Raw genomic sequence first — 14,602 nt, forward strand, 5'->3', positions numbered from 1 at the left:
GAATGGCACAGCCTGACCTTTGCAGAAATGAGAGACAAGATTGATTGGATAATGGAATCCCTGCCATTCACTTACATGGTGATAAATTGGGATCTTGGCTCTGATTTCCACCCCAATTTCATCAGTTGGAGACTCTTATTAGGGACTAATTGAAAGCTGCTGCTTTATGGAATAAAGAGTATTTTGTTGGAAACATTTTCCTCTCAGGTGGAAAGCAAGAAGAGACAAAGAATGATACAGGCCTTTTGGGCTATTCACGAAATAAAAACAGAAGATGATTGCTGAAGGAAAATGACAGTTTAAGGCAGACCTGTAACTGGCCTCCGTTCTAGAAAACTTTATTTTGATGAAAGGAGACAGCTGATATAAGGCACGTCTAACAAGAGCAAATACTGCTACATACACCATAATGAACTGCTTTCTGGGGACTTGCAAAACACAGGTAATTTGAAAAATATGACAAAAAAAGTGTTAAAAGGTGTTACAGAATGATCAATTAACTCATCTACAGAAAGCAGCACATTTCTATAAACTTGGCCTTGATAAAAGTGAAACCATAAATATACATGGGCATGTGCAACCAACCACAGCCTTTCTGAGATATTTATTGAGAACTAAGAAGTCCATAAGTCTTATCTTCTGCAAACAAACAGCAACTTCCCACCCATCTTTAAAAAAACAAAAAAACAAAAAAACAACTTTACAAATCATGTCTCTGGCTTATATTCTCTGTGCTAAAAATATATACTGGCATAAAGAATGAAAGAATGAGTGCAAAAATATTTTCTAAGCATGCTTTCTGAAAGCATACCTAAACCAAACTATGATGGTATTATCACCTAAAGCTAGGTTTTCCCTTTTTGTAATTAACTTTATAAGAATTTTAGTGTTATGCATCAATAATTTGAATACAGTTGCTTATATTTCCAAGATTTGAAAACAGAAATTCAAGTGAATCCATAGAGCCTTATATTGCTTAGATTTCTATGAATTTAACATTCTCTCATTTCTGCATCCATTTCTGATTTCTCTGATGATGAATGTTAGTGATGAGAAGGTATTACCCCACTTTCCTGTCCCAATTATGGATGCTGTGGATTCAGATAACTACACACTTCCGAAATAATTAACTTTTTTCTTCTTTTGTAGGCAGGTAATATTCAAAGTGGTCAAAACTCAACATACTTAACTTCTCCCTGCTGGAATACGGGAGCGAGACCACAATTTGTGTATCTCTCGATGCTGTTCATAGAATCAGGCATGTACTGGACCCAAGAGAAACTCTGAATAAATGCATGTGGAACTTAACTGCACTCTGGTGAATAAAGAGCGTACAGCCCTGAATCTGAGCTGCCATCTCACTCAGAGGGGAGACCTTTTAGAATAGTCATCGGTAGCAGGAGTCCCACTGCTTTGGGTTGATGGCATGACATTTGTAGAGCAACTTAGGAGATGAGCAGCATCAAGTACTTGGTTTATATTGGGTTCCTGCTCTTCATTATTGGATTCCTTGGCTGAATCCTGTTAAATTGATCATGCAGTTCTCTTCAGGGGTGGCTTCCTTGCAGTGATGGGTCAAGTGATCCTTTCCAATGTGTGAAATAATTAACTTTTCTTGCTCTGTGGTCTATGAAGCGGGAGTATGAAGGAAGCGATGAGAATGGAGGCTTCATTTAGACGTCTGGCATTGATTTCCTGGCAGCTCACTTAAGAGACTCTCAGAATCTATCTTTTCTCTCCAGAATCCAACACTAATACTTATTTTCAAGAGAAGTAAAACAATGCTATATGAGCATCAGAAATTTGGGGAGATGTCATGATCACAAGTCATATTTGTTTTGAGCAAGATTAGCCACTGAGGTGTGGAGCTAAAATTTTAAAGGTTAAAAAAAAATTCTTAAGAATAGCTAGCCCAGGGCCTTCCCTTGTGGCGCAGCGGGTTAAAACACAGCACTAAGAAGCTAAAGCCACTTCCCCATGAGTTCGATCCTCGCCTGCCCCGGAGGAGATCCACATGGCTTAGCAGACCTCTCCCAACCTGCCTGCTGCTCCCCTCAGCAGTGTACTTTGTTGCTCTGCCTGTTCTGCTTCCCAATCTGTCTCTGGTGAATCCTCTCACCCTTCGCATCTCTGGCCTGTACCCCAGTTCTATACGAATAAATAAGTAAATCTTAAAAAAAAAAAAATAGCTAGCCCAACTATGACATCTGCACACAAAAAAGTACCTCTACACACATGCCCATATATATTAATACAATAGATGCTAACTAATTACTAGCATCGCATGCCTAAAACCTGGGAGATGTGACATTAAGAAACAGACAATGTGTTTAAGGTTATGCTTTCTCATCATCCACAGCATCTGATACACTGCTGAGAAAGTAACAAACATCTAAGTTGTGAAACAACCTCAGTCTTTCAAAAAGAGCATTATTATTTCTGATAAAGGTACAGTGGGTATTTACAATTTCATATACTTGTCAATTTCGGACATTTTCTTGGGTATGAAAAGAACCCTTCTAAAAAAGAAAGGCCTTTAATTTTACAGCTAGGACAGATAAGTGCCCCATGCTGAAGACATTAACTGAAAATCTGGAACAATTTAGGGATCACTTCTCTTTGCAAGGTAGAGAGTATAAGTTATCAATGAAGAATAGAAAGAAAAGAGTATGACTATCATGAAAATTATTCTTCATTAAAGTGTTAGTCTATCTAAATCTCTTGTACATAACTCGTGCGTGAAATCCTCACACACTTAGTACTGCTTTTCCATGTAGTTCTCAGAATCTCTATAGTCATGAGGTAAATAAAACTGACACAAATCCTTTTCATTTGTGTAGGTGTTAACAAACTATGGTGCCAAGACCAAATATGGCCTGCTTTATGACCAATTTATTTTTGGAAAAAAAAATAGTTACAATTTACGTATCTACAATTCACAGCTCAAAGTTCATTTAAGTGCTTTTTAATATAGTTGTAAAGCTGTGCAAGCATAATCACTAGCTCTAACTTCATATTATGTTCATCACTACAAAAAGAAACCATTTACACATTATTAGTCACTACCCATTGTCTCCCCTGTCATTGACAAACAACCAGTATTCTGCTTCTGCTTCTAAGGTGCCTACTCTGACGTTGCATGTAAAGCACATCAAACAATAAGTTGTCTTTTCTGTCTGGTCACTTTCACTAAGCATAATATTTCATAGCTAATCTATATTGTATCATGAACAAGTCTTTTATTATTTTTTTGACTGAATAATATTCAGTTGAATGGATGTGCCAAATTGTTTATCCAGTCTTCAAGTTGAGGGGCATTTAGATTGTTTTTAATCTAGGGCTCTTATGAATAATGTTGCTATGAACATTGATGTATAAATTTTTGTATGGACAAGTATGTTCAATTCTCTTGATAAATATCTAGATGAGAAAATGCTAAGCCACGTCCAAAATCAATGCTTATCTTTTTAAGAAACTACCAAAGAGTTTTCTACGTGGTTGCAGTATCAGCAATTTATGAAGGTACTACCATTCTACATTCTTGTCATCTTATTAGTTTAATTATAGTCAACTTAGTGGGTGTGAAATTATACTTCTTATAGTTTTGATTTGTTTGATGTTTAGTGCCTGAGAGCTTCCCATGTGTTTAACAGCTATTTAGATAATTTCTTTGGAAAACTTTTCTTTCAAGTCCTGTGTCCATTGTTTAATAGAACAATTTATCTTCTTATTGTTGAGGTATAATGTTCCTTCATATTTTCTCATACTATATCCTTGTCAAATACATGATTTACAAATAGTTTTTCCCAGTCTGAGGCATGACCTTGTACTTTCTTGATATCCTTTGAACTGCAAAAAAAAAAAAATAATTTTGATGAAATCCACCTAAATCCTCCCCCTTTTGGTTGCTTGAACTTAAAGTATCTATTACCTAATCCAAGATCATGAAGATTGATACTGATGTTTTCATCTAAGGTTTTAATATTTTTGCCACTTGCATTTGGGCTCTGATCCATTTTGATCCATTTTGAATTTATATATATACATATATATATATACATATATATATATATATATATATATATATATATATGGTTATATGGTGAAGGATTGTTCTATATTCATGGGAAGATTCACTTGTCCTTTCTTGCCTCATTTGTTAAAAAGATTATTCTCTTTTCACTGAATTGCCTTTGCACCTTTGTTAGTCTGAACAATAGCTTCACAAAGAGCAGGTAACAGTCCTTATAACCTATGAATATCACTTTGCAAAACAAAAAAGACTATGCAGAAAAGATCTCAGGATAGTGAGATTGTTCTAGATTTGCCAGGTGGGTAATGAATGGGGTACAGAATTTGTTGAGCTTTGATTGTGTGCTTTTTCATCAACTTGAGGAAGTTTTGGCCCTTCTTCCTTCAAATTCTTTCCTGCTTCTTCATTCTCTTATTCTTTTAGGCTTCATAGCATCCCACAGTTACACAAAGCATTCTATTAATGTTCTCTTTTTATGGCATGTTATCTCAATTGCATATTTCATTCATGATATTTTTCCTATCTACCCAAATCTACTATTCAGTTTCTTAGTGGAGCTGAGAATTTTCTTTCAGGTCTTGAACTTATTAAGTCCAGAGTTTCTATTTGGTTTTTCCTTATACTTTTTTATATTGCTACTGATAGTCACTATTTTATTTACATAATTCATTATAGCTTCTTTTAGTTCTTTGAACACATTTAAAGTAGCTGATTACAATATCTGTCTAATAAATCCGACATCCCAGCTTCTTCAGAAACAGCTCCTATCAACTACTTCCTGTAAGTGCAACACTTTGATTTCTTTGCATGTCTCATAATTTCTTGCTGAAAACTAGACATCACATATTGCAAATTTAGAGGCCAAACTCTTCCTTTATCCATTACTTGTTATTGTTGCTATTCACAATTTTTTAAGTGACCTTTTGACTTAATTCTACAAAGTTGTGTTGTTTATCATGGCTAATGATGTGTCTGTCTAATGATCTGAAAGATTCCCTTTAGCGCGTGGTTCCAAAAAGTCACCCAGTGTTTGCTGAGGGGTTCTGTGTATTTTGGGTCAAAAAAATCAATATTAAGACAGACAAATTAAAACTACTTTGTCTTCACTTTCTGTTCGTACAGTTTCAAGGTTAACTTGAAATGAGTAGGTGTTGTCAGTGCTCCCTTGAATAATGGCACAGCTCAACACATGTGCATGGCATTTTAATTCTCAAGAAGATGTCAGATATTTTCACTCCCCACAAATAGCTTATTCTGTATCTTTTCCTCTTAAGAGTCCTATTATCCTAGCATTTGCCTCAGCTTTTAGTGACCATTAGTACTGTCTCAGGTAGACAAAAATAAAACCACTGTCTGATTTTTTTCAACTGATCTTCCCAAAGTAAAAGTTGTTTATATTGGGTCAATTCTAACAGGTCAAAGAAAAGCAACTTGGGCCTCCCAGCCAACTACCAGTCAAGTAGTAATTCTTCAAAATAGGAATTTGAAGGAGTTCCAGTCCTGCTTAGTCCTGTCCAGTGTCTGAGACTGATTGTTAAATCAAGATTTGAGGAAATAAAATGAAATAGTAAAGCATTTAGTTTTAACTGGGATTTTTTTCAGTCATTTTTTGAATAAATGTTCACCAGATTGCTTGAAGTCTTTGCTTAATTTAGAGCTCTGAAAAACTTCATTTAGATAATTTTTGCTAATGTTCTGGTTGCTACTATGAAGGAAAATTTTTGAAGAGATCCTTTTCCCACTATTTTCAGACATTATTCATTCAAATTTCATTGAGTCAGCTTGCTCTCCTCTAGCTGCTTTGAGGCTATTGCGGCTGAATTGACTAGTTTTGAGAGATCCTGCTGTCTACAAAATTTTCTTTGTTGACCTATTCTCCAAATTTCAGTCAGTTTTATATTAGAGATCACGATCTATAGTAAACTTTATTTTTAAATTTATTGTAGTACTAAATTTTAGAAGAAAATTTAAAATGGGACCCATACCTTTTTTGCAAAGTTAAAGTAAAATATACTAATTATTAAGATGAAAGGCTGCTTATTCAGAAAGAAAACATGTCATAAACTAGGAAGAAAAGTATCCACAATTTTTAACCTAAAAAGAGGAAATAACTAAGGCAGCAAAAATAATGAAAGCTTTTGGGTTAAGCCATGTAAGCCACCCTCCACGTACATGTGTAGAAATGGCCTGTTTTGCAAAAGGTAAATATTTTTACTCAGTGAAAAATGTTTGCAGAATTCATCTTACCAAATTATTGTAACAACCTTAGAAGTTAAATGTGAGAATTAACAATACTTAATTTTAGCAAATGGGAGAGACAACACCCAAACAGCATGTGATAATTTTATGACCATATGACCAGAAGAAGCCAATGTGGGCATTTAGAGAACATTTAGACACAGCAGGAGGCATGAGATGAACATTTTGATAATAGAAAGTCTGATACCCAGCCCCTCAATCAACACAAGAGTGGGCAGATTTGCAGTTGTACTTGACTGTGACTAGGATCCAAACTAGCTATTTTTTTGTTACTCCTTGTAAACCCTTGTATACAAAAGCAGCCAGATTCTCCTGTGACTGATAAACTCATTTTAGCTCAACTAGTTCCCAGTTCCTAAGGCATCATAAATATCACCCCAGTCTACAATAAAGTTAGCCTCTGAAAACATGATTGCTGTTTTCATTCACTATATGACAACCATATCTCAACAAAATTGGGGTGGATTTATTAAAACTATAAAAGCAAAGAACTTAAGGTTAATATGAGGTATTGATGTAATATTGGAACAGACTAATGTCTACAAACAAATAGTGGTGGGGAGAGGTAGAAACAGAGCAGGAGAGGAAGAAAATGAGAGGGATTGAGAAATATTGACATCTTGAATGCTATTTGCTAATAATTCGGAGAATCTCGAATCAGCATCTCAATAAGAAGCTATGTAGAGAATTCTTAATACCAAGTTTGGAACTATAGAGAGCACTTACAATGCCAACTAATATACTTTGAAAGTAGAGAGCACATTTAATATCAGAATATCTGCTGATTCTGAAATCTCAGAGCACTGTTTTCTTCATATCACAAAGTAAGCCAGTCATGGCAAAATTAAGCAGATATAAATTGATTTTATGTGTTTCTGAACAGGCATTTTGCTGATATAAAGAATTCAACAGCAACATATAAGCAACTAGCTCTCCTTTGGGAGAATTTTTTCTTTCATGTGTGAACAATGTTTTGATCGGGATTTACAAAGAGAAAAAAAGCTGATATGTAAAGAAAAACATCAAAGCTTCTTTTCACTAAATGAAAACAGTAAAGATCAAAACAGATTGCAACACCAACCTGAGCCTTTGTAGAAGTCCATGTTGGCAATGCATGACAAGCAAAAGGGAAAGAAAATTATATATGCATTAGTTGAACTGCTATTATAATGCAAAATTGAAAAAAGTAGAAATCCTTTCCCCTGGTTATTCAAAATGAATGACTAACATTTCAGCTAGAATTTGAATGTCTCCCTCCCAAGGTTCAAGCAAAATATCCCCTATAAGTGGATACTCAACATATGATAGTATGGGAAAAAAGAACAGGTGGGTCTGAGAAAGTGAGATTTTCTCCAACTGTCCCCTGGCTAGAAGAGCTAATTCCGAAGACCAAGTCTCAAGGAAAGGCAATACATCTCTGCAGCCTGACTCAAACTCCCTAAAAAGTATCACAGTTACTACAGGTCACCAATGATAGCAATAAAGAACACAACAGTGTTTACTTTTGAAGAATATAGCACATGTGGACAGATTAAATCTCAGAAGATAGTTCAATGATATTTATTCCTATTGCCCACTACCCACTTTATGTGTATTTACTGCTTAACCCTATCATAATTTTAATTTTGAACTTATTTGAGTCGTTATTTAGTTATCATCATCTCTACAAGTAAACCGAATGCTTAAGGGCAGGATCAGTATCAATTTTTGCTGTCACCAGATGGCTCAATATTGACAAAAAAGTGGTTATTTCAGAAACACAGTAAAAGACGAGTGGAAGTGTTTCTGATGTTCACAATTTAAGATGGTCTAACTTAATGATTTTTTTGACCTTCCTATTAGTGAAAACAGTAAGCATTAATTAGAGAGGTACTTTGATTTTTTAATCTTTCCTCTTTCCTGGGCCAGAACAATACCACCTCAGGGCGCTGGGGGCAGCAGTGAGCTGCAGCTCCTGCTTAGGAACATGATCAAGAACAACTGATAACTCTCCACACTGGTTTTCACTTTCAATGCGGTATTTAATAAATCATATGAGCTATTAAGCAGTTTATTATGAAGTAGGCTTTATGTTAGATGATTGTGTCCAATCATAAGCTAATGTAAGTGTTTTGAAAACATTCAAGGTAAGCAGTTTAAGTTATGATGTTAGGTAGGTTAGGTATCTTTAGAAGTGCATCTTCAACTTCATGATATAAATTTAGTATGTCTCAACTTACTATGGGTTTATCCAAATATAACACCATCAAAATTTGAGGACTGCATTCCTAATGCAATAAAATTATTAAACAATTTGCTAGAATGAAAATTTGTGACGAAATTTAAGTTACATTGATTGAATTTGAATTCAAGTTTTACCTTTTGATATACCACATCAGAAGTGGCAATTTATAGAAAATATAGCTCGAAACTAAACAGAAACTAAACAGGTTGGAATAACTATCTGTATCTATATATCTATAACTATCTAGGAAATTTTAATCACATTTGAATCAACCTGTCATCACTATGACCCATAAATAAAGATGGTTTACAAACTAGGAGTCATTGAGTTCATGTGGCTTCACAGATTCACTACTATTTCAAAAATATTAAAATTTATATAAATGTCAGTTATAAATTATTAAGGGTAATCAAAAGAAGAATATTTTGGCTTAAAACAGATAAACAAAAACATTAAAAGCACTACATCATAAAAAAAAGGAAAATTTCTGACATTAGAAAAACATTTAGCATCCGGACGGTTCTAGAAACAGGAATAGCCCTGCTTATTTCAAGAGATGCTGAAACTATTTTTAGCACATTGCACTATTATAGAAAATATGTGCAAACAACTATAGATATGTGCTTATTAAAATTAAAGACAAAGGATTTTCTCAATGAATAATAGTGGTTTATATAGATGGTTAAATTTTTACAGGGCAATAAATAAGAACAGTCAAAATCAGTTCTTTGCTATTCCTTGGGATATATACTGAACAAGTTTTCTAAAACACTAATAATCACATTAGATATGGGAAATTATACTTTGATAAATTGCTATTTTCCATAAATTTGATATATTACATTTCCTTTCTTTTAAAAAAATATTGGTGCCTTAGTTATTGAACCACTGATTAAAATACATGATTTTTAGATAAGAATAGTCATATATATATATATTTTACTTAAAACTCTGAGCTACTTCAATCACTTTTAACCTCTATATGTAGGCTTATTTTTCTTGGTTTTTGTCAAAATTTTAAAGGCAATTTTCACTTCCATAATACTGCTATCTTGTCCACTTTTACTTGCCTAAGTAGAAACTGCTTAACCTTCCCCCTAGGCTAATTCCATTTCACTCAACTAAAGGCTCTTCTTTCTTTAAAGCTAAAAAGGACTTACTTTTTTTTTTTACCCTAAATTCCCCCCAAAACTGCCCTTTTACATCCCCCTGAATGCTTGACTAGATTTGTCTTTTTATATAAGTATTCTATCTCTAGAAGGTGTCCACAGCACATATTCATACAAGCTCAGACCAATTCACTTGACTTGATGACTTAAAGCTTGACAGGAACTCCTATTTCATACTTAGCACCATCCCTATGGTTCTCTTATCCATGGTCCACTGACCAGAAGTAACCCTATGCTGCCTACTTCCCTAAAATCATCTCCAACTGCCCCCATAGTTCACTCACCTGCAGCCACACCGCCATTCCAGCTGTTCCTCAGACACAATTGAGTTACCTGCATCTGAGTTTGTTCCTTCAGCTATGCTAATCTGGCTTTCGCACACCACATCTTCCCTGTCACATCATTCTATGTATGCTTTGTCATTACAATCTCACAGAAGTCTTTCCTGATCATTCTATCCTTGTTCATTTTTTCCCCCATAGTACCCATCATTACAATAATTTATTTATACATTTTCATATTTGCATTTTAGTTCCTTTACTAGAATATATACTTCATTTAGAGCAGCCTGTTTGACTGTCTTGTTTTGAGCTGTATCCTGGCTTATGGTACATCAGAGGTAGTAGACAAATATTTATCCCATAATTAACTACTTCTTTCTTCATGATGTTAGGGACCTAGTCTAATGTCTTAAACATGGACTGACCCTGCTGATAATTATAGAATAAGAACAGATTGGAAGAGGATATTTTGTTGTATATGTGATTTTGGTGCACAACACTGTGAGTTAGAGGTACAGGACCACACCCTTCAGGTATACTTTAAAGCTAGAACACTACATGGAGCCTGTGTGATCATTACATTTAAACAAAATAGGGGTAGGTGTTATAACTCCATTTCCATGTAATACAATTTGTTCATTACTTGAAATTAAGTATCAGTGACAGTTGATATTAAGTAGTAATTAAGAAAGCTCTTCAGGAGTTATAAACATCTTTCCCTTTTTTCAACACATATTCCAGCAAAGACCTCCTCTGCATTTCCACAAATAATAATTTTTGATCAGCTATATTAACTTGAATGGAGAGAAATTATATAGACTTACATAAATGAGTGTTAATCAGTAGAAATATTATTCATAAACAAAAATAGATTTATCAAATTTTACATATTAAATATATTCCATAGCATTATCTGTAGTCATAACTTATTAGAGAACCAGATACCATGAAATTAAATAAAATGCTAAAAAAACATTTAAAATATACCTTAAAAAACTGGAGAATAGGGATTTTCATGATCAGATAATTAAAGACTTCAGTGTACCAAATCAAAGTTTGTAATAACAGTTACCATGAATTGATTGCATTTTTTGTGAAATATTATAATTAAATAAAGGAATGATATAGTTATTCTAACCATTTTATATAAACTCTGATGTAAGGTTATGATATTATAAGACTTTATGAAAATTGTATCATATATAATAATCCATGTGTTTAATTTTTTATATCAGAACTCCACTTAGAAATGTGAAGATATTTATACTTATAGTACTCATTGATCTGTGGGCACATTTCTAAAAATATTTTAACTGGATAAAAAGAAAACAGATTGACAAAATGAATTTTTAATATGGGGTATATAGAACTCCCCATAGGTTATGATTTTGTTTTTAATGCATGGTATTATGAATGAACTACACATTACACGCAGATTACAATTTTAAAATAAAGAAGTCAAGAGACACAAATGCAACTTTCTTTAGAGCACCTGCACTTTGCTGTGCCAAAAGGACTGTATGATTGAACAAAAGCCAAAAATATCTGCCTGGGAATCATCCATGATATTTTAGAGTGCACTTCTAGTTCATAAATGCTATCTTATGCTCACAGAGACATAGAAGGTACTGTTATACACTGTTTGATGATTCATAAACATAAAGCAACTGCTATTAGAACCCTAGCTCTCATCAACCCCTTGAAATTCCCCCAAATTTGTAAGAGGGCTTAAAAAGAAATAATTATTTCTATTTGTAGAGAAATAAAAAATGTAGTAATAACCCTGAATTTAAAAAAAAAAGGCAAAATAAAAGGATTAGGAGAATACTCTGTGTTGCAAATTATGTGGGAAATGAAAATCGGAACAAAATGTTTCTTCTCTATTAGTTGTGCTTCTTTCTGTGTGTGTGTGTGTGCACAGTCAGATATATGAGCATGTTTAATTGAGGGGAGTTATTTAATATATAGTTTTAGGAAATTTGAATAAAAAAGAGTGATATTGGAGAGAGAGCTTGCCTAAGTTTGGAGCTAGCAAATTAAGTGTTTAGTCAAACTTTTTATTGTACTTAAATCTAATAAGAGAATCAATCAGGCAGTTAAACCACATTATCGGGGTAAATTGCTAGTTGTGAGAATTATTTAATCAGATGCAACTTGCTGAAATCACAATAACCTCAAGATCCCAGTGGCAGTTCAGGCTAAAGGCACATATACTATGACTACACTAAGAAAAATATAACAATCTATCCAGGGAGAAATTACTTTCTCCTTTGCAGTGAGCTATTTACCTAACACTTACTATGCACTGCTGTGTATCACTGGAGTAGATCACTAAACAAAGCCATTGTTGGAATGGATCTAAAATAAGCCAAGCAATACAAGCCAAAACCGTGAAACAATCGTAACAATAAGAACAACCAACACCCTCATAACTGTTTTGTTTAATTTCTTGCTATGTTTCAGATTAGCAAGACTTTTATTTTTTTAAATACAGTATTAAGAAGTGGGAAAAGTAGGGGACTCCCCCTGGTGGCGCAACAAGTTAAAGTACAGAATTGTGAAGCTCTCCAAAGCCACTGCAGCACAAGTTGGATCCCTGACCAGGGAGGTGACCCCCATGGCCAAGCAGCCATGACCAGCCCGCTGCTCCCCTCAGGAGTGTATTTCAGTGGATCTGCCTGTTCTGGTCCCCACTCTGTCTCTAGTGAATCCTCTCATCCACCACTCTTCTGGCCTGTACCCCTGTTCTGAAGATTGAATAAATCTTCAAAAAAAGTGGGAAAAGTAATGCAATCAGAGGTCTAAGATAAATCCAAGATAATATGGTCAATAAATTGTTTCTTATGTGAATATAGAAGAGGTAGATCTAGCCAGTGAAGGAGTAAGAGGTTTCACTCTACATTCTACTTATTTCCTATGGTGTATGTTCTGGACAGTTATGTTATGGAGAACTAGAACATTTCTACTGCTAGATGAGTGAATCAGGATATTGTTTTCTGAAGAAAGGAAATTAGCAAAAGGAAGATTTTTATACCCAAGATTAATTTGATGAGTTGAAATTTTAAAAAAGTATACTACTTTGTCATCTCCATCTAATGTCTAAGGACACTGTTAAGAATATATGCTATTTTATTATGCATGCAGATATCAATATGTACTTAAATAATATATTATGTATATTATTTAAGATGCATTAGAGATAGATACTCATTTCCCCTGTTTAGCCAACCAAATATTTTAAGATGTATGAATTAAAATTTTAATAGCAAGACTATGGCATATATAATGTTTTGATTTGTTTTGAGTTATTTGTCCTAGTGCTTGATTTTATCCATACTAGTTACTTTGTAGACTTGATTTCATAGTGTTTAAGGTATCACAAAATTTTTAAATTACTCATCATTAAAAGTTGCAAAGCATGATCATAAATCCCTGCAGATAAGAGCAAAATAAGAAAGAAACAGTCAACTATACCTTATATCTTGAGACAAACTTTGTGTAAAATCAACATATTTTGTTTCTATTCTATAACCAAACATTTTAAATTGTTTATTGCAAATCATTTAATTTCTTGCATTCTATAATAAAGAACTCTCACTGCAAAGATGTTGATTTTTCCCTAAGGGATATGATCCCACCAAATTAAACCCAAATTAAATGTGGTTTGTAGGAATTTATTAAGTTATAAAACTCACAGAAACAGAATAATCTAGTACCATTCTCTTTTTCTTCCAAAATTTGGCTCATTAATAATTAGACTATCTCTAGCCTCTTCAATGATTAGTAATACCAAAGTACTGCTATAGTAATTGCTTCAAATGTTTAGAAAAAACATTTATTTGTATTTGATAGGCAGAGAATATAGGATAATACATTTGATCAAGTTGCTTAAATGATATCCCAAGATGCAGATTCAAAATGGCCTTAAGGTAATTGCAAGGCTTGTTCATTTACTCACCAAGTGTTTATTGAACACTGACTGCATTCTCATAAACAATAAACTTGGTAAATCAGATTCTTAACATCACTTCTTTAAACTTGGTAAATCAGATTCTTAACTTCACTTCTTTCAGATTCAATTCCAAAAATACAATTAAAATGAGCTCTTTCTTGTAAGTACATCTTGCCTTGTCAAAAGCAGGACTGTAAGCCCTGGATTTGGGCTCATTACTGACTAAGAAAGAACTACTTGATATTCTGTCAGCAGAAAAATCACAACATACCCAAATTCTCCACATCACTCCTGGAAGTCACTTAATCTACTAAAAATTTAAATTTAAAATTGACTTAAGCATAAGAAACTCAATAGTACATAGGGAAATAGTCACACTAGCTCCTTTGTCTTATATTCACTTTTAGCCCTTGCAATTAACTGCAGGTGTACAAAATTACATACAGAAATAATTGCACCTGAAATTAGCTGACTGCAGGTGTAACTGGTCAGTTGTACCATCTCATGGAGTCCTTGGTTAATTATGCCAATTATTAGGTAATTATAAGTATAATTATATTAATTTCCATGTAGGTTTATTGCTTAAAATTCTAGAGCACAAAGTAAGATAAGAGCATAAACTTTCCTAAATTTTTCACTAAGTGAAAGTGCTTCTGTGTTTCAAGTGCTTAAGAAGTGAATTTC

At 33.7% G+C, this 14,602-nt stretch overlaps 1 protein-coding gene across 4 annotated transcripts in view; it reads right to left on the reverse strand.

The window, feature by feature from the left end:
- The window catches only part of THSD7B (thrombospondin, type I, domain containing 7B), a 792,320-nt gene that overhangs the window by 103,906 nt on the left and 673,812 nt on the right, over nucleotides 1-14,602 (reverse strand). For 3 of the 4 annotated variants that reach the window (XM_012728237.1, XM_012728251.1, XM_012728256.1), the window contains one exon: nucleotides 7,374-7,379. The exons of the other annotated variant lie outside the window; for it this stretch is intronic. In XM_012728237.1, the coding sequence (XP_012583691.1) occupies nucleotides 7,374-7,379 (6 nt within the window). The remainder of the gene's footprint in view (nucleotides 1-7,373; nucleotides 7,380-14,602) is intronic. 4 annotated transcript variants of the gene reach the window in all.

This window comes from Condylura cristata, unplaced genomic scaffold, assembly GCF_000260355.1.
Source record: "Condylura cristata isolate star-nosed mole 26May11 unplaced genomic scaffold, ConCri1.0 scaffold00002, whole genome shotgun sequence".
Classification (NCBI taxonomy): Eukaryota; Metazoa; Chordata; class Mammalia; order Eulipotyphla; family Talpidae; genus Condylura; species Condylura cristata.